This window comes from Eretmochelys imbricata, chromosome 2 (assembly GCF_965152235.1).
Source record: "Eretmochelys imbricata isolate rEreImb1 chromosome 2, rEreImb1.hap1, whole genome shotgun sequence".
Taxonomy (NCBI): Eukaryota; Metazoa; Chordata; order Testudines; family Cheloniidae; genus Eretmochelys; species Eretmochelys imbricata.
In genome coordinates, this window is record NC_135573.1 from 154,299,150 (window position 1) to 154,322,312 (window position 23,163).

At 44.2% G+C, this 23,163-nt stretch overlaps 1 protein-coding gene across 1 annotated transcript in view; it reads right to left on the reverse strand.

The window, feature by feature from the left end:
* Positions 1-23,163, reverse strand: part of LOC144260155 (dynein axonemal heavy chain 5-like) — a 259,923-nt gene that overhangs the window by 161,327 nt on the left and 75,433 nt on the right. The window contains exons 27-34 of the mRNA XM_077808714.1: positions 16,880-17,146; positions 16,529-16,657; positions 15,909-16,124; positions 13,515-13,661; positions 11,978-12,150; positions 11,541-11,719; positions 3,548-3,735; positions 2,454-2,648 (exon numbers count right to left, since the gene is read on the reverse strand). Coding sequence (XP_077664840.1) covers positions 2,454-2,648; positions 3,548-3,735; positions 11,541-11,719; positions 11,978-12,150; positions 13,515-13,661; positions 15,909-16,124; positions 16,529-16,657; positions 16,880-17,146 — 1,494 coding nt within the window. The remainder of the gene's footprint in view (positions 1-2,453; positions 2,649-3,547; positions 3,736-11,540; positions 11,720-11,977; positions 12,151-13,514; positions 13,662-15,908; positions 16,125-16,528; positions 16,658-16,879; positions 17,147-23,163) is intronic.

Sequence of the window (23,163 nt, forward strand, 5' to 3'; positions counted from 1 at the left end):
GTACATAGGAACTCCAGCAGGTCCCTCAAGTTAATCCATCACCTTATCTGTAGCAAGCATGTTGGTACAGGAGGAGATGGTCATGCCCAGGCAGGACAAGCTGGCATACTGTAATGAGCCAGCAGATGGTAGCACTTCCAAGCACCAGAAGGAAGTGACAGCTTGGAGCAAACCTCTCCAATGGCCAACAGTTCCCTCTGCTAATAGTAGGTACAGAAGGCCTAGCAAGGAGTAATCAGTATACCATGCATACACACACAGTGCACTGTCCCACAGGGACCCCCTTGGAGTGTGAGGAACTGAGACACCCCAAGTACCACAGACAGGACACACAGGTAGTGAACAACCACTAACCTCAGGAGGTCATCTAGTCCAACCCCCTGCTCAAAGCAGGACTAATCCCCAATTTTTTGCCCCAGATCCCAAATGGCCCCCTCAAGGATTGAACTCACAACCCTGGGTTTAACAGGCCAATGCTCAAACCACCGAGCTATCCCTCCCAGTTCTAGTGTCTGTGAGTGTACCTCCCAATACAGTGGAGAGAACCATGTCCAAAACAGAAACTAACCGCAACAACACAGACAAACTATTCAGACAAGGAGAAAATCCAATACAATATCCCACTGAGACTGACCCTGGGGAAACAGGCCAGACCATGTCCAATACAATATCTCTGCAGATAACTGGTTTCAGAGTAACAGCCGTGTTAGTCTGTATTCGCAAAAAGAAAAGGAGTACTTGTGGCACCTTAGAGACTAACCAATTTATTTGAGCATGACCCAGGATATGGTGCGTACACACAATATTCCTAAACTTCATGACAAATCTGCACCCAGCACAGGGTTTCTCTGCGACAAGTCATCTCACTCCACAACACCCTCTGACACAGTGAAGCTCTTTCTCCCGAGGTGCTGGAAGATGTCTCTACAGAAAACACAGTCTGGTTACCTCAAGGAGCCTGCTATAAAGCGAAAAGTGGACAGATGGCTGGACCAATGAAGCAGGATCATAAGCAATATTTAAATAGTTACCAATTATGCTGGATCAATATATGGGACTGTATGGGAAGTTCACAGACAAGGCAGACTCTCTGGCAATATTACAGGAAAGCTAGCAGCTGACGTGACCTGTCAGAAAATCAATCTGCAGCAGAGAGCTGCTATATGACCAAAATTAACCTGAAACAAAAATCAAACTAATGTTGTCAAAAATAACGAGGCAAGGCACTTCACAGAGTCTGGGGGTGGAGGTGTGGGTGGAAGAATTAATACATGGAGAGAGAAAAACATCCCAACCTGTACTTTTCTTTTCTCTGAAATAATGGGTGTGATTCACCCCGGATTGCTCAAATTGTATGCCAAGATAACTCCATTGAAGTCAATGGAGATACCATGGGGTAGAAGTGGAGTAATGCAGTGGTGAAGCTGGCCTAATATGACTCTTCAATGGGTCCCAAACTGCAGGACACCTAGGCTTTGGCTACACTAGCACTTTTGTCGGCAAAACTTTTGTCAGTCAGGGCTATGACACCCACCCCACCCCCCCACCGACCGACAGAAGTTTCACCAACAAAAGCACCGGTGTGGACAGCGCTGTGTCAGTGGGAGACACTCTCCCGCCGACATAGCTACCACCACTCGTTGGAGGTGGTTTAATTATGCCGGCAGGAGAGCTCTCTCCCACTGGTTACACGGGAGTCCTTACAGTGGTGCAGCTACAGCGGTACAGCTGTGCTGCTGTAAGGTCCGTAATGTAGACATAGCCCTAGTTTGTGTTTTGCCTCAATGTTCACATCTCCTCTCTCTGGATAACTCCCCTTTGAGAGCCCTTAGTGGGCATCCAGGGCAGAAAACTCAGAATTCAGCTATTTCTGTATAGATTCTCACCAAAAACCTGTACCTTTGTCTGCATTTAAATAACTCTCACTAGATAAAATGGTATGTTTCTGGTAACACCCAGCAAGATGTGCCAAACACAGGAATATGATTTCTGGACATTGTAAAATTGATTATAATTCATAAAATTCAATACCCATTTTTGACTATATATATATATATATATATATATACACAGACACGCTCCTGTAGCAAATAACCAAAATCAGAAAGAAGAAAAAAGTTTTTAAGAGCAATGGGTGAAAAATTTGGCTTCTACCAACATATCTGCAAACTGTCCCTGATATTTAATCCCTTAAAGCTTGAGTTTTTAATTAAAAAACAAAACAAAAAAAACCCACAAAAAACCCCAAATCAACAAGCTTCTGTTAGTGGGTAAAGTACTCTGAAAATTAGAATAACATGATTATTTAAGATCCAGTTGCTAGTACATTCTCAACTGTGAACTTAACCAAAAAAACAGGCTTACCCAACTTCAGAATAGTTAGTAATACACACAGAAAGTGCTATAAATTCGCTTACAGCAGTGGTTTACTCCTAAACAAATGTTTATTTCACCTGTTTAGATAACTGTTCTTCACAAAGTTTGTAGAGTGTGTAAAATTTTCGACTAAGGATTTGATTGTCTCGGAAACCTGCACTTGCCAGCTTGACTCTCATAATGATACCACGGTCAGGCACCATCATAGCTACTGTACGGAACTGAATCTTTAGATTTTCTGGAAGTTCCTGTCGCCCTGCATAACCAGGATTCTGAAAGACACAGAGTGCAAAATAATAAATTATCACTTAAACCCTCTGCTCACACTGAGAGTATTTTTTTCTGGATATTACTTAAAATAAACACAGGAGTGAGTGCTGGAATATGACAAACAGAGCACACAGCACTCACATACCATGATCCAATTTAATCTAAAATACTGCAGCTCATGCAATATGTAATACCACACCCACTATTCTGAGACCACAGGAATATCTAGTAAATGTGTTGCTTTGGCAAACCACAGTAATATTATTAGTATTTTTAAAAGTAAACAATTTTAAAATAAAGATAAATGCCTTGATCTTCAATTATGATTGAGGAACACTCAGCACAGCTTTATGCTCCCCTGTTCCTGTACCCATTATGCTGACAGCAGAAGTTATGCACTGCTGCCCTGCCCAGGAGGAATCCTCCAGTGGTAAATTAAACTGGATCTTAGGCAGATTTGGGCCACCCCTAAATTCTGGAGGACTGACACCAAAAATTCTAAATTCTGATGAAGAGCTTGATGAGACAGACTATAATGGGTCCTGAAAGAGCCGACTGCGTGTCCTTTTGTTCATTCCGGTTTCTAAAAATATTTAGTACTTGAATTTCATCTCAGCCTGACAAGTTTTCTATATCCAATTAAAAAAAACACCCTGAAACATGTGGTTTATGATGGAAATATGACTTGTATTCAGTACAGCAAGTCCTATGTTCCTATTAGAGACAAGAGCAACAGAGGACGTCAATATTATTTATGAGCCTGCACACTATCAGTCAAATCCTGATTGCTTTACTCATACAAATAGTCCCATTGACTACATACAAATAGTCCCATAAGACTATTTTGTGGGTAAAGGAAACAGGATTCTGTCCTCTGATGCTATGATTCACACAGACATACCATAGTCAGAAATATGCCAAATTCTCTGTCCATGTCAACAACGTCACCATCAGTAAAGATGAACTGGGGCTTCTTATTTTTCTTACACTGAAGCACAATATAGATCTGCTGAGCAGCTACTGACAGAACAGGAAGTTCAATGCGATTAAATTCATCAAAGCAACCCCATGCACCCGACTGGGCTAAACCTATGAGAAAATGAGGGGGGAAACCACAAGAATTTTGTTAGACACAGTATATCAGGCCATACATAAAGTACAGTATATTTTGGATTTATAATGTAGCATAGAAAAAACTAAGAGAATGTGATAAAACATAAGGAGGAAAAACTCAAAATAAATCAGCTTACCCATTAGAACCACCCAAGGAAACACTCCTCAATCAAATAGATGTATGAACACCTTTGCAGGGAATCCCATGCCTTTATAGCTACCATTATCAAAGCTGTAAATATTATATTTATATATAGCACCTATGGGCAGAAAAAAAGGCCCAACACCCTTTGCAGTGCACGGAGAGCCAAGAGTGTACGGGGCCAAGAACAGGATTGTTTGAGGGGATTCACCTGAAGTAGAGCTTGGGACCACATCCAGATATCATTGCACTCCTGATAGCACCACAGCTGTACTCAGCTTTTTATAGTAAGCAATGCACACAGCAAGAACTGAATGGAAAACAGAGTTCTCCTCCTGAAGAACTAACAATCTGAAGTCACACACCATTACAACAAACGCACTTAACAGGTCATGGAGTGGAATTGTGGCCAGATGTTATAAACCTCTTGGTACAGGTGTACTTTTAAGAGGTTCAAATCCCTCCATTTCTGCATCAAGTCCAAGTCACCAGGCTTGTAGCAGGGGATTTTACAGTTATGGATGAGGGAAGAAATTCTCTCCCAAGTTGTGGCGTGGCAGTGAAGGTGCTGCAGTAGCCCCTTCTGCTATTTCACTCCCACCCCAAGAGAGGCAACAGCCAATCAATGTGTGCAGGAGTTGATCCATTCTCTCCTCTCCTCAGTGGTGCAAGCAGAAATCATTTCTTGATGGTATACAGCACTCATGGGAGGGACACAAAGGGGGTGGCACATGACCTCCCCAGGTGACCCCCCTCCTGCCCCACTCCCAGCCTTGGGCCCCACGCTCTCCCCATCCCCTCCCTATGATCCACATCCATCCCAGGTTACCTGCGGTGGGGAGGGGGGAGCTCTGTCCTCCTTCTGCTGCGTCAGGGACTTCTGCTGCGCAGACCTCAGGCAGGAGGACTCAGGAGATGCAGCTGCATGGAAGGGCTGGGGGGGGGCAGGGCTGGGCTGAGGGCAGTACAGCCACGCCAGAGCTGCTGCTGGTGTTCTGCTCCTTTCCCCGCTGGGAACGGCAGCAGTTCCTCCGGTGGCTGTACTGCCCCCAGCCTCACACCCCCGAGCCCCGGCCTCCAGCGGGGCTGCTATACAGACGGAAGAGACGCAGCTCCATGGAAGGGCAGGGGGCAGGGTTGGGGGTGAGCTCCTCCTCTGTCTCTCCGGTACACCATACTAGCTATAAATACCTTACTGTTACGGCGTACCAGACTGTACCACCGTACTTGCACCACTGCCTCTCCTCTCACAGCCCACTGCTGCCCCGTCTCCAAACCTTGATGCACTTGGATAGAGGGAACCTTAGCAGGTGGCCCCTGTGGCACAGCCTCTGTGCAGACTCACTAAACCCCGCCTGCTCTTGTGCAGCAGAATATCCCCCGTTCTCCAGCAGGAAGGATCTCCATGGACATCCGGATTTAACCCAAACAGTAGTTTGGAGCTGAAGATAGCTAACTCCTGGTAACAACTGATTGGGAGGCCATTCCAAGTATAGAGTGGGGCATGGACGAAGGTATTACACTGGGAGTGGATAAAGAAACAAGGATCATTGTGCAGTAGAGGGAGTGACCTGGAATGAGATGGGAAGAGAGAAGACTAGAGCTGTAAGCTGGAATGGAGCAGTGGAGTGCTTTAAAGACAAGGACAAATAACTCAGACTGAACACACACAAAAAGAGAAGGAGCCAGGACAAAGATTTAAGATGCGGGGAAAGAGGTGAGAGGGAAATGACATTGGTGGCATCCTTTTGCACAGAGCGTAGAGGGAAAGGATGAGGTACAGAGAGGCCAGAGGTTCAGACTGTCATGGTACCCAGGGAGGAAGAAATAGAAAATGTGGCTATTCTGCCTGAAAGACTATTTACAGCAATTTTTTAATATAGTACTATTTTATATTCTTTGTATGGAATGCTCTATTTAAAAAATGTCTCTAACATGCACCCACTATAAGAAGAAAACAGACAGGGCCCTATATATGCCACGATTCTGCATATTCATATTCTGTATTTTTCCCTCCTAGGGTACCTTATGAATGCCATATTATCCAGCCCTTGCCACAGAATTGTCCTACAGATTCTAAGCTTTCGTTTATAAATTTTGTTAGCCCTTATTGTTATGAAAAAATCTTTACAAACATAAACCACCTCTCAATCAATGTAGGGCTGTCTTCCTGCAGACAGTGTGCAACAATATCAGAGAGTTGTGTGCAGTCCTATTCATCTCCACGGGTGGCTAACAATGAAATCTAAAATGTACAATTCAAAACCTGACTCAGGTTTCTATTTCTATTCAGGAAGGGTGCCTAAGCATGTGCTCAATTTTAAGTATGTGCTTAAGTGCTTTGCTTAAAAGTGGGCGAGGGTGAGATTTAAGAGCATGCTTAAGTACTTTCCTGAATCAGGGCCCAAATGTCAACTCTGTTAACTACTTCACTGCTAATACATTTAGCAGAAACATCCAGTTAATATGTTTATCCCACAATGCCAAGCTGCCTCTGAAAACCTCAAATATCCAAAACCCAAAATATCCCAACCCAGCTGCCAAAACTTCCAGCTTTAGCCCTGAGAATATCTAACGCAGTTACGCACAGTCCATACAGAAACATGCAGTATACTGAAAGCATTAAATGTTGAGACAGTGGAAATGGAATTTAATATCAAAATAAAATGCACAGGGGGTTTTATACTGGGTATATTTTTCCTTTTCGTACTTAATTTAAACTCTTCCTTTTTAATTTAAACAAAGCTGCTACAGAATTTTTCATCAAGTGTTTTTCATCATTTTCCACCGAAGTGTTGAGGAAACCATGGCCCTTCTGCAGAATTTAGGTCTAACTTGTCCCAGATTACATGAGGCGTAGAAAACATATGTCTCACACATATATACTAGCCAAATCTATGATGAGATATGATAACACTGGCTTTGGCAGGCCACATTTCACTTTATTAATTAAGAACCTATTTTAACTTCACCACTGGAGCTTTTAAAGAGAAATAACAGAACTAAAACTCAGAGTCTTGATCAGGAAACCTACTCCCTGCTCCTCCCCACCCTAACCAGCAGACCTTTATCAACAAAGCATATGTCCTACAAGAGGCATTAGTGACTCTGTGATGTTGAACTATATAGTATGTTCAGGGTTCTCAGATTTTTCATGCCAATGTTTGCCGCACAGGTGAAATAAATCAAGGGCTGATTTTATAGATTCCGCAGAAGCTGTTTCCCCACAAAATTCCAAGAAACTGAAAATACCCAGTTTTTTGTGCATATGCATTTACATACACACACAATATGCTAATATAGACTGTGTGTAAATTGCATTCTTTGAGTGAGAGCATCCCTCTGGTTTTAAAAACTGTAGCAGGGGACTGTGTGGGAAGAAATCTTTATGAGGATTTCATCACAACATCCCATGGAAAGGAGGGATTGACCTCTGCATAAAAGGCCACAGGTCCATTCCCAAACCTGGCAGATCTACATAGAAGCCCAACGCTTCTACAACAACTCTGGGCCCCAGCAGGCTGCTCCTTGTCACTCTGGCTGCAGTGGCTCCTAGGACTCCAGAGGGAGACTGTAGAAAAGTTATTACAATTTGGGGCTCTATTACCTTTTCCAGGTTTCTCCACAAACCTGGACACACTGGATGATGTGCAAACCCACCTGGCCCACCCAATTTTCTCCCCACAAGTTTACACTGCCAGGCCTCCTTAGGGTCCATGTGTATGCCAGGATTGCGGTGGAAGAAAACCATGTCAAAGAGTGGCTGAGCCTCCTTCTGGGTAGAGAGGGAGATCTTTCCACAGAGGGTCCTCATCACGTGTGGATCTAGGGAAGGGAGATGATCCAGTATTTTCCTTGCATCTTGTTTAACTTGCCCATGTGAACAGCTAACTCTTTTCTAATGTGATAGCTTTTTTAAAGATATGATGGAGGTGATTCCCCACAGTGCTACACTAGTTTTATGTCAGTGAAATTCCATTAATTGTAATGGTGGTATACTGGTATAAACTGGAGGAGCATAGTGATGAATCCACCTCATACCTTTATTTAGCGGAATTCTTTTTTCTTCCTTGGCTTTTGTGAGCACATGAACAGGCACTAAAAATCCAATCCTACCCCTTTAAAAGCAGTTCAAAAACTTCCATTTTCTTCAGTGGTACAGAATTGGATCCCTTTCTGAAGTATTTTTCCTCTATGTAGACAGAGAATTTGATGAGTTTTCAAAGATCCAGACAGAGTTAACATTGGGGACGGATTTGGCCCTACATGTTTTCTGCTTTAAGTGACATACTTTTATTGCAAGTTATCAGGTTCCACTCTAAAAACTATTTTTGCAACAATGATCACCTTGGGGAAAGAACAGGAAAAAAAATAAAACATGCAATTCTTTAACATAAGTGTATGTTGCTGGATATAATATTGACATTTTATGCATACTGTGAGCTGTGTATGAAATTATCTTAAACTTACTTTGCCTTTATAATGGTGAAATTCAGTTCTGGTCAGATTTTTTTCCCCTTTGGGAGGAAATAATAATTTGTTTTGTATTGCCACCTGCTGGAAAAGTTGAGAGTGCCTAAGAATTGGGAGGCCTGACTTTCAGAGGAGCTGAGCATTCCACAACTCCCAATGAAATCTGGCCCTTGCAAAATAATTTCACTTGTGCAGAAAAGGACAGTGTGAGGGGTTATCTACCCCACACAAGGCCTGAGTAGGAAAAAGGGGCCAACTGACCCCATGACAGGCCTGGAAGAGAGTCAGGACTGATAAGGCCTAATAGCGGATGAGGCCCAGCCAGGAGAGGAGCTAGGATAGGCATGAAAAGAGAGACCAACCAGGGGGCGAGCAACTGAAAGAGAGCTGGTCTAGAGCTAATCCCCGAGATGAGCCAACAAGAGGCAGCAAGTAGTAAATGCCATGACAATTTGGTGGCAAATACATGTATGACGGTTGCCCCTGGTACAAGGGGAGGATGAGAGGCCATAGTAGCGAGTTTAGAAAAAAAGAGACAATAGGGCCACAGGGCCTGGGGGCCTTTTTTGGAGAAGGCCAGTGTACCCTTCTGAACTGGGCACCAGCGTTTTCACTCCCATTTAACCAAGGAAGAAAAGCATCCAACGGGGATCCCGGCACTGCTTGCACAGGCCCTGCAGAACCAGCAGGGCAGGAAGGGTATTTAATGAAACCAGTGCAACAGCAACAATATTTTTTTAAGACCCTCCCCCAAAGCGAGCAGGGGCGGAAGAGGCTGGGAGTAGAAATGGAGTTCCAGGGCCAGGAGGCTGGTGACCAGGCCGAGAGAGTGTTATGCCTGGGGGCAGAAGGGACGCCTGGAAAGGGAATGCCCCTACATATAAGGGCAAGAAAGCTAGTCATGAAGTGAGGGATGTAGGAAAGCCTCAGAAAGTCCCAGCTGCTGAGGGAGTAGGGAAAAAAGGGACCTGTTTTTCCTTCGGGGAATGGGGACATGTGAGGAGGCACTGTCTGCTCAAGAAGAAAGAAAGTAGTCAAGAAAAGGGCATAGAGTCAGTAAAGGAACAGAAGGAGGAGCCAGAGGCCCATTGTATGTGCACAGTGGTTGTAGAGAAGGCGGGGGACTTGTGAGGACGGAAGGTGAAGAGAAATTGGAGGGAAGAAAGAGTCCCCAAAAGACAAAGTTAAATGATACTGGGACCAATACAGAGGGTAATCAGAATACAGCGGGATCTCAAACCCTGATCAAAAGGGTGGTGGAAGAATCTGCGGAACAAGGGCAAAAGCTACAAGAGAAGTTAGTAGCTGCAGAGCAAGCATTGAGAATTGCTTTGCAAGACTTAGAATTTCAGAGGGATAAGTATCAGAACACAATGGAGGAGAAGGGTAGATTGCTTCTCATGGTGGACAAGCTGAAGCAGGAATGAGATGACCGGTGGGCCCAGCTCCAGCAACTCCAGGGGAGAAGGCAGCCGTATTCCTGAGGGTTACAGGGTTACCTTGGAGGGTATGTGATGGGGGTCTACCCCACACAAGACCTGAGTAGGAAAAAGGGCCAATTAACCGTGGAGGAGAGTAAAAACTGAGAAGGTCCAAAGCTGATGAAGCCCAGCTGGGGGAGGAGTTGGGATAGGCATAGAGAGAGAGAGACCACGGGGTGAACAACTGAAGCAGGGGGGCATCAGACCAGTTGAGAGCTAATCGCCAAGAGGAGCCATAAGGAACAAACTCTGTGACAGACAGGCACAGCAAGTGAACTTCCAGCCCTGTAGGACATTAGAGCCATATTAATTACTTGGAAATATTCAGGTACATTCACGCAGCATATGATGACAGTACTTGAATCAGCTGTAGAAGCAGACATCATTTCATGTAGAATAAAAAACTGAAAGAAACAAATAAAAAACAAGACTACACAGAGGCCATTTTCCATTTACACAATCATCCAAGGGGACTTCAATGCAATAGCAGGTGGAAATGAGGGTGAGAATGAAAAGTATGTGGGAAAATTCAGTAAAGGTTGAAAAGCCCAATGGAGTCATACTTGAAGCTGTGGAGGTGCAGAGAAGTACAGCAGAGAGGATGGGGATGCAAAAGGAGGAGAGGAGCAAAACAGGAAGTATTCAGGAAAGATGAAGGAAAGAAAGGGGAAGCAGTTTGGAAACAGAAGGAAAGAAGAACAATCAGATATCAACACCTAGACAGTAGAGATAATGGCAGGCAGAGAGGATTCGTTAAGGAAAACAGAGAAAATGGGAATAGTGGGGAAAGAAATATAAAAGAACAAGAGGGAGAGAGGACAAGGCACAACTGGTGCTTAAAAGGAAAATAACAGAAAAGGATGGAAGAGGATGGAAGATAGAACACAGTCCCTTCAGAAATTAATTATTTCCGACATCAGCTGTGTACAGTAATGTCATCAAATAGAAAATGGAGAAACAAATACACCATAGCACATGTGTGAAAACTCACTCATGAACTGGCAAATGTTCTTATTTACAGGAGTCTCTCTGACAGGGCAGTCTAGCATTACTGTTCTGTACTGCCTTGCAAGAGACCCAAATGAGATTGTTCCTGCCAGTCTATCAGCACTGGGGTGTGCAGTGTAGGGGAGTGGGATGGGGAAGGTTAGGGTTCTTGGAGAACACCACCTGAGTGCATGATAAATCTCTATGGCTCAACAAGCACTGAAACAATGCTAAATGTAGAGGCACATGGCCTGATTCTACTCTTACTTATTACGGCAGTGTCCCTACATTGACTGCAGTGGAATTACCCTGATTTACAGCAGAGTGACTGCAATGAGAATCAGGTTCATAGACCAGAGTGCAGATTAGGTGACTTTCAGTGCATCCACCAGTTGCCACTGAGATCCAATTCAAAGTCTGTGGAAGGAACTGTTTAAAGCATAGAGCTCTCCAGGCAGTGGAGAAGGGCAGTGAGGAGAATAGTACGGCTCTCTTATTTGTATCCCCAATTACTTATTTTTCCATCAAGCTAATCTTAAGCAGGCTGCTTCTGCGCTTCTTCATCCTTCTGCTGGCTGTAGACAAAGCTCACTAACCATAGATCATTCTATTGTTTCAGTCTCACTCACAAAAACACTCCACACAGAAACGCATTTTTCTTTTAACGGCTAAAATGAATAAACAGAACAGTGTCTTACCTTTATAAATACGACCTAGGCCTCTGTAGTCCATCTGGTCTGAACAATTAAAGACAACAACGTATTTTCCCAGACATTTGCCCATGTCTTTAGTTGTCTCTGTTTTCCCAGTACCTGCGGGTCCTGCTGGAGCACCACCCATACTCATTCCCAAAGCCTGAGCCAATGTGATATAACATCTGGAGACAGATTGGAAAACAGCATTAATTTTTCTTCACTGTTATCTGCCCAACGTATAATGACTAAGTGTAGTAACTGTTATATAAATCTGGGGGTGGGAAAGGAAAGGGAATTTCTTCCTTTCAGTACAGCTTGGTAACTCCCATTGGTGTTAACAGTAATTGGTGTATATCAAGGGACAAATCCTGCTTTTCCTTTATGTTGTTGGGAGTAGGATTTTGCCTCCAAAGTGGATACTATACTCCTAGTGTGATTACCTGTCAGTTAAAGGAGTTATAACGAGTCTGTCTGTACAGCCTAAGTATTCATTGCAGTAGCTGAACTCCACATCAGTGATTTGGATGATGCATTTGTCCACATCTTCAATAAAGTAAAACCTGGATTGTTTTTGCCATTCAAAGTCAGATGGAGATTTAATATTCATACGGACCTGTAACAAAAGCACAAAACCATTAGTGTAGACGTGATATACTGTAATAAAAAATATGAGCAGAGAAAGTGACATATCTTAAAGTGTCTGCTTTCCATTTCCATCAACAGGTCAGAAAAAACACAATAGGATTAACCAATTTCCGAAGGGTTAATATACAGCAGACGTCAATAATACTTGACATTGAATTAACTGATATGAAATACACATTCAAAAATACTCATAAAAATTAATGAAAAATGATGGGGACAGGAAAAAGCCTCAGACATCATACAGAACTTGGCACTTTGACTTCTAGCTATCAGTGTTAGTTCTTTATACTTTTCTTTCCTTATTTAGAAACTCATTTGGTATTTTCTCTCTGCGCAGTATATAAATAATTTAAACAATACATATCCCCCTGAATTACTGCTCTTAGTATGCAGGATGTTTCCTTCAACCTTTTTTTTTTTTTTTTTGCTTCCAATTTCTTAATCATTGTCTCATGCTTTCTACCATAGGGAAGAGTTTGATGCACTTAAAATTTTAAAAGTAAATCTGTGTAAGTTATTGTTTACTCCTCTTCTCAAAATACATGAAACCCAGCTTCTTTAATCTTCCAGCAGCCCTTGCCTCAAATCAGGAAGTGGAGACAGGGGCTGGAAATCACAAAGCTCAATCTAAAGCTAAAAGGGAACATATTTTTGAAAAACTCCAATGATGTAAAGTCTTAAATTTTGAATCACGGGGTAAGGTCAGCAGTGCTTTCCCCTTAGCAAAGACAGTTCTTGTATGCTGAAAAACAGTAATAATTTTAAAAAGGAAAACCCACAGTTTATGAGTCTGACTCTGCAAACTGATCCACATGCATGCACCCTTCCACCTGTGTGGAGTCCTGTTGACTTCAATGGAATTCCACACGGGAGTAAAGATCTGTGTGTGTGGCTCTATTTGCAGGACTGGACTCTAAAGTTGTGTGTTGTGAAGCCCTGGCCCCCCGGAAGTCAATGGCAAAACTATCACTTCAGTGGGCCAAAAATTCACACTATGTTTTTAAGTCCCCAGTCCTGCAATTTGTTTCATGTGGCTGGACTGCTGCCCCTGGAGAAAGCCACAGTGAGATCAATAGGCAGCCATCAATAGTCTGCCCGTATGCAACTACTTGCGGGATCGGAATCTACATTTTTCTTAGTGAATATGTTTATGTTGTCACCCACAAATAATTCAATACTGCAAACAAATAAGATACTTGTAATGTAAATCTTTTAAGATGCAGTTAGAAAAGACAAACCCAGATAGCATGCAACTGCATGACAGTACTAACAGCAGTGAACAAATATTTTGAAATGTTTTTCAATTAGAGAGCTCTTAAAAAAAATCCTCACCAAATCATCAAAGATATCCTTTTGATGTACATGAATAGTGATTAAAGTCTCATATTTTGTGCGCTCCATCCTTGTCAGATTACGTGTTGTCACGTCAATCAAATCATTTAAAAGGTCCAGAAACTTCTGATTTGTTGTGTGCATGACCTTTCCCACACAGCAAGAGAACAGAGTTATATTAATACAAACACCCTTTGCTCTTTCAATCTCTAGAGGATGAACAGTTGCAGACATTTACAAATATATATCCCCTGTTTTAGTTACGTTTTGCTCCAGCCTCAATTTGTATTAACTGGGGCTGCAATCCTGAATCAAGAGCAGTAGCTAGAGCATATTCCCTGAGCCCCTGTGGTGTCCCAGTGACTTTAGTGGGATGATACATGGGCTGAGGGGTCTATGCTAGCAGGTTCCATTGCAGGACAGTGGCCTAATATAGTACACCTCACCTTTACCTGGCAGAGTGTTTGTATTGTGTCCTTGTCAAAAGCAATTAAGCAATGAGACTTCAGCCTTTGGTTACTAAACTATACACATCAGCCAACCAATATGTTCACTTTTGGGAAACATGAAGCTGGGATTCTGACTCTGTCCTTAATACCACGGTAGCTTTCAGAGGAGAAAACTGGTGTAAGGGACAATTTAAATGTGCCTGAAGTGACCCTTTATTTCTGCTACAAGAGACTATGGAATAAAATAGTCTGACTTCTTACGATTATAACAGGGGCTCCACTCCTGCAGTTGCGGCGATAAGTTGGACCCCTGTCAATAACTCCAAATGGGATTCTGTGCAGGCCCAGGGGTGATGGAGTAGTTTGTAGCACTTAGGCCACAGTGAGTGCTTTGAACACATGAAGGGATGATCATATTGGGGATTGTGGGTTTTTTGAGGATATTTGCAGACCCAGACCTATTCCATATGCTGAGGAAAACTACAAATAAATGTTTTTTTAAACGAGGAAACAAACAAAACCAACAAGAAATTTTGTTTGCCAGTGATGTTTGATTCTAGTTAAATTAGCTGCAATGGAACAAAAACTGGGTCCATGCCCTTTTTTGGCTTTGTCTGATGTAGAAAAATGGGGGTTTAAAGTATTTCCCCCCTAGTCTGGAGACTTGTCTAGTTTAATTTTAGCCAGTAACATCACAATATGGTATGCCGTTTTCTTTAGCTTTTGCCTGTGTTTATGTTCCTGGTAGGACAGTGTTACTACCTCTTAGCTTGGTACTACTGCAAATGTTCCTTACGCTGCTGTATTAGTACTCTTGGGCTATGTCTACACTGACAATTGAATGACAAAACTTTTGCCTTTCAGAGGTGTTAACCCCATTCCCACCTGAAAGACAAAAGTTATGCCGCAACAGGTTCCAGTGTGAACAGCGTGTTGTCAGCAGGAGCGCTCTCCTGCTGACAAGCTAACCCTGCTCGTTGGGGGTGGAAGTTTTTTGTCGTCAGAAGAGCCGACAAACAGCGGCTACACTGAACGACTTTTAGCGGCATGGCTGGGGTGACACAGCCATGTCACTAAAAGCTGTGTAGTGTAGACAAAGCCTTGAGCACTCCTCTGAGTTGCCTTCTCACATGCCTCTATATAAGTTCCAGAGGAGAGGCACTTATCAAAAACATCTATGGTGCTGAAAGCATCTTTCCTGGGCATAAGGTGGAACCAATCCTCCACCAAACTTGCTCCCATGCTCCCCCTTCCTCCAAAAGAGGGGGAGGACGCTAGCACTGTCCCCTCAAGCAGCTCCATGCACAAGAGAGACACTGCTATTCCCCTATACTGGTGGCTCTCACTTCCCCCAAACCAGTTTTGGGATTATAGTAGATGATGACACGCCCTTGACCTTAAACTGCCCATCGTTCCCTCCCAAAGCTTGTAGCCACTGACAAGAATGGGGGGATGGGACACAACATTAGAAACTGTTTTAAAGTTAGTTTTAAAGCAAGTGAGGATTGACCTTCTATCACTTCCTGTCATACTCCTTTCCTCACTAGTTCACAGCATCAGAGGTTCTGAGCAGTGCCTCTCCATCAGCGCCAATGTGGACAGCGGATGGAAGCAGGTGGTGCACAAACCCTATAAGCTAGACCCTCAGCTTATGTAAATCAGTGTCTTGCCATTAAGGTATGCTGATTTACCCCAGCTGGGGATTGGTCCCATGTCACCAGTTGTCAGGACAGGTAGCGCAGTAGTGCAAAGAGCATACAGAGAGGATGCTAATACTGTGGGTTAGTATCACCACCCTACATATCAATATGGAGGAATTAACGGGTCATTCCAGTTACTTCCTTTTTATTTTGTCATTTTCTACCTTTTTTTTTTTTAACTTGCACAGAGTGCACTGATCTAAACAATGTTTTTAATTAACCCCCAAGGATTTGCTAAGTACAACCTTTTTGTCTGTTTTGGCACTGTTTAGAGCATCCTCTGCATCTCTGGTCCAAATCATTTGAATTCCCAGAAGACCGATTTGTGCAGGAAACGTTGTCTGAAAGTCATACAGCTTAAATCCTGAATCACTAATGGCTATAGATGCCTGTCTAATGGTAGAGTGTATTGTTTTCTTAATCCCATTCAGCAGCTGTCCTAGCCAGAATTCCACATTACCCTGGAAGACAAAAAAAGCACTTTTAAAGTAAACTGCTCCAACCCAGCAAAAACTCCACAGAAGACATTTCCTCCCCAGGGCTAATGTTCCCATTTCCCACTTTTCTATTCTCTCATCCTCACAGTTGTGCCTGACCCGTTCTTCCAGATGCAGAGTGATGGATTTAGGAACTTCAGTGCTGCAGGGGAGACAACTAGAAGGGTTGCTACAGAATAATACAAGCCCTTCCATCCTCCCTCTGGAGCAAAAGCACTTTGCCCCTGTACTGGGCACCTGAAGGGTCTCTACTTCAGATTCTCAAATGGAAGCATGCTGTGGTACTGCATGGAAGTGGGCCAGCCCCTTATTACACAGATTTGCTTTAAAGTAGCGAATGAAAAAAGCGTAATATATTCTTCTATTACCTGAGCTAGAACAGGCTCAATAATATTGACTTGTTCTCCTTCTTGAGATTCAAATAATAAAATCTGGTCATAGTTCTTTTCATGAAATCCCACTCGGTTAACATTGTCAAACAGACTCAGTAAATGTGCCTAGAATAAACAAACACCGGATCAGCCAAATACGACCGATAAAATGATCTACAATGTTATTTTTAAACTGCATCAAAACCTGCAAGTTTAGAAGGCTAAATGGATCTTTCCACAAATAAACAAACTTAGGTCAATTCAGTAACAAAAGGAAATCATTTAACACCCATTCCACTCAGTTATTAATACTGGCTATAAAGGGGGTTACTGCTACATAATTTATACCTGAATAGTGTGTGAATCTGATGCCTGACCAAGGATTTCCAGAAGTGCAGGATCAGATACAAAGAAAAATCTTGGAAATACTAATCGTTTCTTTTCCAAGTACCCAGTTAATGATTTCTGACATATTTCCAGTTGTTCCAGCAAATGTGGTAGTAGCTGTGCCAAGGTCTCATCTCCAACACAGCACTGTACAATGTTTGATGTCTCATGAGCTCTCTGAATAATCTTCTGCCAAGATTTATCAATGTTCTGAAACCTCTTGGCTTCCTGAAACACATTACAAATGCATTATTCCTGCTGCTTCCCAAAATGCTGAAAAATAAAAGTACCCTGTAAGTGAGTCTGATTCTATTAATCAGTACGTCCTTTGGATGGTCAACACTATGCATATTCTATTGGTGGATATCAAGAAAAAATGGGCCATGAGGCCAGCCTCCATCGTCCACTTATTATATTTTCAAACAAGTACCACTGTGCTTTCTCCCATGCTGTCCCTCACACTTGGGAGTACTCCTCGTAAATATCTGCCAAGCTATCTCATTATCTGCCTTCAAATTCCCCCTTAAAACTCTCCTTTGTTGTGATGTCCAGAAAAAATTCAACAGTTAGGCTGCTGGTGCTGAGACCACTGCCTACCAAGCTGGCCCGCATTGTCTCATTGTTTCCTTGGACTCCCACACCAGTATCTATCTGTTGGCTCTTGTCTTATTCTAGGACTGTAAGCTTTGTGGGGCAGGGACGAACTTTTCTGTTCTGTGTTTGTACGGTGCCTAGCATAACAGGGTCTTTGTCTGTGACTGGTCTTGTAGGTTCTACAATAATAAATATAATAAATAAATAATAATAATCAGACAAGGTAATAGTTTAATATTCACTTTGCTGCTCGTGTCTGTTGAAGAGTACAGTGTGTGAATGTTTTTAGAGTGCCTTTGTAACACTGGTAGAGCCACAGAAATGCATCAGGTTGATGGGGCAGCAGTGCCTTTTGCCTTATGTCACCTGGTACTAGGCAGCGAACCAGCTGAGCGGCGGCGAACCAGCTGAGCAGCGGGGGACAGCAGAGCAGCTCACAGCAGGAGTTTGCCTGGGACTGGTAAGTATCCGAGTGTGTGTGTGTTTGCTTGCTGAGGAAGTATCCGAGCGTGTGTTTGCTGGGAGGGCAGTGTGAGAGCCTGAGTGAGTGTCTGATTGGCTGCTAGCCTGCAGGGGGCGGGCATTAGGGTGTCTGTTTGTTTGCGTCAGGGAAGCCTGGCTGTTTAAAACTAGCCAGAGCTTCGCGAACCAGCTGAGCAGCGGGGGACAGCAGAGCAGCTCACAGCAGGAGTTTGCCTGGGAGTTCGCCTGGAGTGAGCCCAGTGAGGCTTACGTCTTGCAAACTGCTCTGAGGAAGCTCATAGTAGGAAGGTGGTATGGAAGTGGGGGGATTCAGCTGTTGTGACCTGCACTGGATGTGCCATGTTTGTCTTTCTTCCACAGGACAGAAGCGACTTTGTCTGTACAAAGTGCAAGCTGGTCTCCATATTGGAAGAGAAGATTGAAGGTCTGGAGCAACAGATAATGACCCTGCGCTGCATACGAGAAACTGAGGATTTTCTGGACAAAACTCAGGATAGGCTTCTAGGGGCACAAAGCTCTAAAGATATAGAGCAGGTTGCACAGAGGAGCCAAGAGACCAATGAAGAAGCTCGGCAACATGTGACCTCCAGAAGAGGTAAGCGGAATGTCCGGGTTCCAGTAACACAGACACAGGTAACTAACCGCTTTCATGTTCTCTCCGCAGGTACCGTTGCGGAGAGTGGACCAGATGATATGTCTGGGGCGAGAAAGCAGAAGGAGACTCCGCTGGTTGGAAGGCATGAGATGCGATGTCCTGAGATTGGGGGTTCCACGACCACCACTCCCAAGAGGAGAAGGCGGGTGGTGGTGGTCGGGGACTCTCTCCTCCGGGGGACTGAGTCATCTATCTGCCGCCCTGACTGGGAAAACCGAGAAGTCTGCTGCTTGCCAGGGGCTAAGATTCGCGATGTGACGGAGAGACTGCCGAGACTCATTAAGCCCTTGGATCGCTACCCCTTCCTGCTTCTCCACGTGGGCACCAATGACACTGCCAAGAATGACCTTGAGCGGATCACTGTGGACTACGTGGCTCTGGGAAGAAGGATAAAGGAGTTGGAGGCGCAAGTGGTGTTCTCGTCCATCCTCCCCGTGGAAGGAAAAGGCCTGGGTAGGGACCGTCGAATCGTGGAAGTCAACGAATGGCTACGCAGGTGGTGTCGGAGAGAAGGCTTTGGATTCTTTGACCATGGGATGGTGTTCCATGAAGGAGGAGTGCTGGGCAGAGACGGGCTCCATCTTACGAAGAGAGGGAAGAGCATCTTTGCCAGCAGGCTGGCTAACCTAGTGAGGAGGGCTTTAAACTAGGTTCACCGGGGGAAGGAGACCAAAGCCCTGAGGTAAGTGGGAAAGCGGGATACCGGGAGGAAGCACAGGCAGGAATGTCTGTGAGGGGAGGGCTCCTGCCTCATACTGGGAATGAGGGGCGATCAACAGGTTATCTCAAGTGCTTATATACGAATGCACAAAGCCTTGGAAACAAGCAGGGAGAACTGGAGGTCCTGGTGATGTCAAGGAACTATGACGTGATTGGAATAACAGAGACTTGGTGGGATAACTCACATGACTGGAGTACTGTCATGGGTGGTTATAAACTGTTCAGGAAGGACAGGCAGGGCAGAAAAGGTGGGGGAGTAGCACTGTATGTAAGGGAGCAGTATGACTGCTCAGAGCTCCGGTACGAAACTGTAGAAAAACCTGAGTGTCTCTGGATTAAGTTTAGAAGTGTGTGCAACAAGAGTGATGTAATGGTGGGAGTCTGCTATAGACCACCGGACCAGGTGGATGAGGTAGATGAGGCTTTCTTCCGGCAGCTCACGGAAGCTACTAGATCGCATGCCCTGATTCTCATGGGTGACTTTAATTTTCCTGATATCTGCTGGGAGAGCAATACAGCGGTGCATAGACAATCCAGGAAGTTTTTGGAAAGCGTAGGGGACAATTTCCTGGCGCAAGTGCTAGAGGAGCCAACTGGGGGGGCGCTTTTCTTGACCTGCTGCTCACAAACTGGGTAGAATTAGTGGGGGAAGCAAAAGTGGATGGGAATCTGGGAGGCAGTGACCATGAGTTGGTTGAGTTCAGGATCCTGACGCAGGGAAGAAAGGTAAGCAGCAGGATACGGACCCTGGACTTCAGGAAAGCAGACTTCGACTCCCTCAGGGAACGGATGGCCAGGATCCCCTGGGGGACTAATTTGAAGGGGAAAGGAGTCCAGGAGAGCTGGCTGTATTTCAAGGAATCCCTGTTGAGGTTACAGGGACAAACCATCCCAATGAGTCGAAAGAATAGTAAATATGGCAGGTGACCAGCTTGGCTTAATGGTGAAATCCTAGCGGATCTTAAACATAAAAAAAAAGCTTACAAGAAGTGGAAGGTTGGACATATGACCAGGGAAGAGTATAAAAATATTGCTCGGGCATGTAGGAATGAAATCAGGAGGGCCAAATCGCACCTGCAGCTAGCGAGAGATGTCAAGAGTAACAAGAATGGTTTTTTCAGGTATGTTGGCAACAAGAAGAAAGCCAAGGAAAGTGTGGGCCCTTACTGAATGAGGGAGGCAACCTAGTGACAGAGGATGTGGAAAAAGCTAATGTACTCAATGCTTTTTTTGCCTCTGTTTTCACTAACAAGGTCAGCTCCCAGACTGCTGCGCTGGGCATCACAAAATGGGGAAGAGATGGCCAGCCCTCTGTGGAGATAGAGGTGGTTAGGGACTATTTAGAAAAGCTGGACGTGCACAAGTCCATGGGGCCGGACGAGTTGCATCCGAGAGTGCTGAAGGAATTGGCGGCTGTGATTGCAGAGCCATTGGCCATTATCTTTGAAAACTCGTGGCGAACGGGGGAAGTCCCAGATGACTGGAAAAAGGCTGATGTAGTGCCAATCTTTAAAAAAGGGAAGAAGGAGGATCCAGGGAACTACAGGCCAGTCAGCCTCACCTCAGTCCCTGGAAAAATCATGGAGCAGGTCCTCAAAGAATCAATCCTGAAGCACTTGCATGAGAGGAAAGTGATCAGGAACAGCCAGCATGGATTCACCAAGGGAAGGTCATGCCTGACTAATCTAATCGCCTTTTATGATGAGATTACTGGTTCTGTGGATGAAGGGAAAGCAGTGGATGTATTGTTTCTTGACTTTAGCAAAGCTTTTGACACGGTCTCCCACAGTATTCTTGTCAGCAAGTTAAGGAAGTATGGGCTGGATGAATGCACTATAAGGTGGGTAGAAAGCTGGCTAGATTGTCGGGCTCAACAGGTAGTGATCAATGGCTCCATGTCTAGTTGGCAGCCGGTATCAAGTGGAGTGCCCCAAGGGTCGGTCCTGGGGCCGGTTTTGTTCAATATCTTCATAAATGATCTGGAGGATGGTGTGGACTGCACCCTCAGCAAGTTTGCAGATGACACTAAACTGGGAGGAGAGGTAGATACGCTGGAGGGGAGGGATAGGATACAGAAGGACCTAGACAAATTGGAGGATTGGGCCAAAAGAAATCTGATGAGGTTCAATAAGGATAAGTGCAGGGTCCTGCACTTAGGATGGAAGAATCCAATGCACCGCTACAGACTAGGGACCGAATGGCTAGGAAGCAGTTCTGCGGAAAAGGACCTAGGGGTGACAGTGGACGAGAAGCTGGATATGAGTCAGCAGTGTGCCCTTGTTGCCAAGAAGGCCAATGGCATTTTGGGATGTATAAGTAGGGGCATAGCGAGCAGATCGAAGGACGTGATCGTTCCCCTCTATTCGACATTGGTGAGGCCTCATCTGGAGTACTGTGTCCAGTTTTGGGCCCCACACTACAAGAAGGATGTGGATAAATTGGAGAGAGTCCAGCGAAGGGCAACAAAAATGATTAGGGATCTAGAACACATGACTTATGAGGAGAGGCTGAGGGAGCTGGGATTGTTTAGCCTGCAGAAGAGAAGAATGAGGGGGGATTTGATAGCTGCTTTCAACTACCTGAAAGGGGGTTCCAAAGAGGATGGCTCTAGACTGTTCTCAATGGTAGCAGATGACAGAACGAGGAGTAATGGTCTCAAGTTGCAGTGGGGGAGGTTTAGATTGGATATTAGGAAAAACTTTTTCACTAGGAGGGTGGTGAAACACTGGAATGCGTTACCTAGGGAGGTGGTAGAATCTCCTTCCTTGGAGGTTTTTAAGGTCAGGCTTGACAAAGCCCTGGCTGGGATGATTTAACTGGGAATTGGTCCTGCTTCGAGCAGGGGGTTGGACTAGATGACCTTCAGGGGTCCCTTCCAACCCTGATATTCTATGATTCTATGAGCACTAAAGTGGCTATACAATAGGACTTCAATCAACCTCTCAGCAGAAAAGTCAAATAGCCCCCTCCTCTAAAAAAGACAAAACATTACCGACACTATGACTCTGTTTCCATTTACATCATTGCTTTTCCACACAGGCCACTCCTGAAAACAATTACTGACATGCTGCTCCAATGTTAAACAATTATTTGGGTAAGATTCAAGGGATGATCTAGAGTTCTAGACAATACTTAGTCCTGTCATGAGTGCAGGGAACGGTATTAGATGACCTCTTGAGGTCCCTTCCAGTCCTATGACTCTATGATCCATCCACAAAGTGTTGAAAGTGAATGAAGCTGAATTTTCAAATCCACAAAAGGCAAGAAAAGAACTATTTTTCTGAGCTTTATTGTGTGATTTTCTTTTATTCTTCTTATTGCACAATGGGAATAACATTCATGCAGTATACTTACAATAAGTGGCTTCTGCAATTATCAAATTCATAAGCATTGCTGTGGTGTTTAGTCATCTGCAAAAACCGCTTATTGCCTCCCTAATGAAAGTTATCCTATAAATATACTGTAGGACCTAAGAGGCAATTTATTATAATCTTAATTAACAACTAAGAAGGCTTTAGCTAATCACAGAACAAAATGTTCTGGGTTATGGAAAATGGAAACTGTAGATATTTAATTATAATGTCTTTGGCCTGAAATAAATGGAATAGTGTAGAATATTCTTGTTTTTATTAAATTATATATTTCTGACATCTTTAAGCAGTAGGTGATCCTACATACCACGTGCCAAATTCTGACTGGCTGACACACATGTAAACCTGCCAGCAGAAGCATGCAATGGAAGTTTATTGCTCTGATTCTGCCTCACCCAGAAAATCAGAGAGAGGTCAGTCTT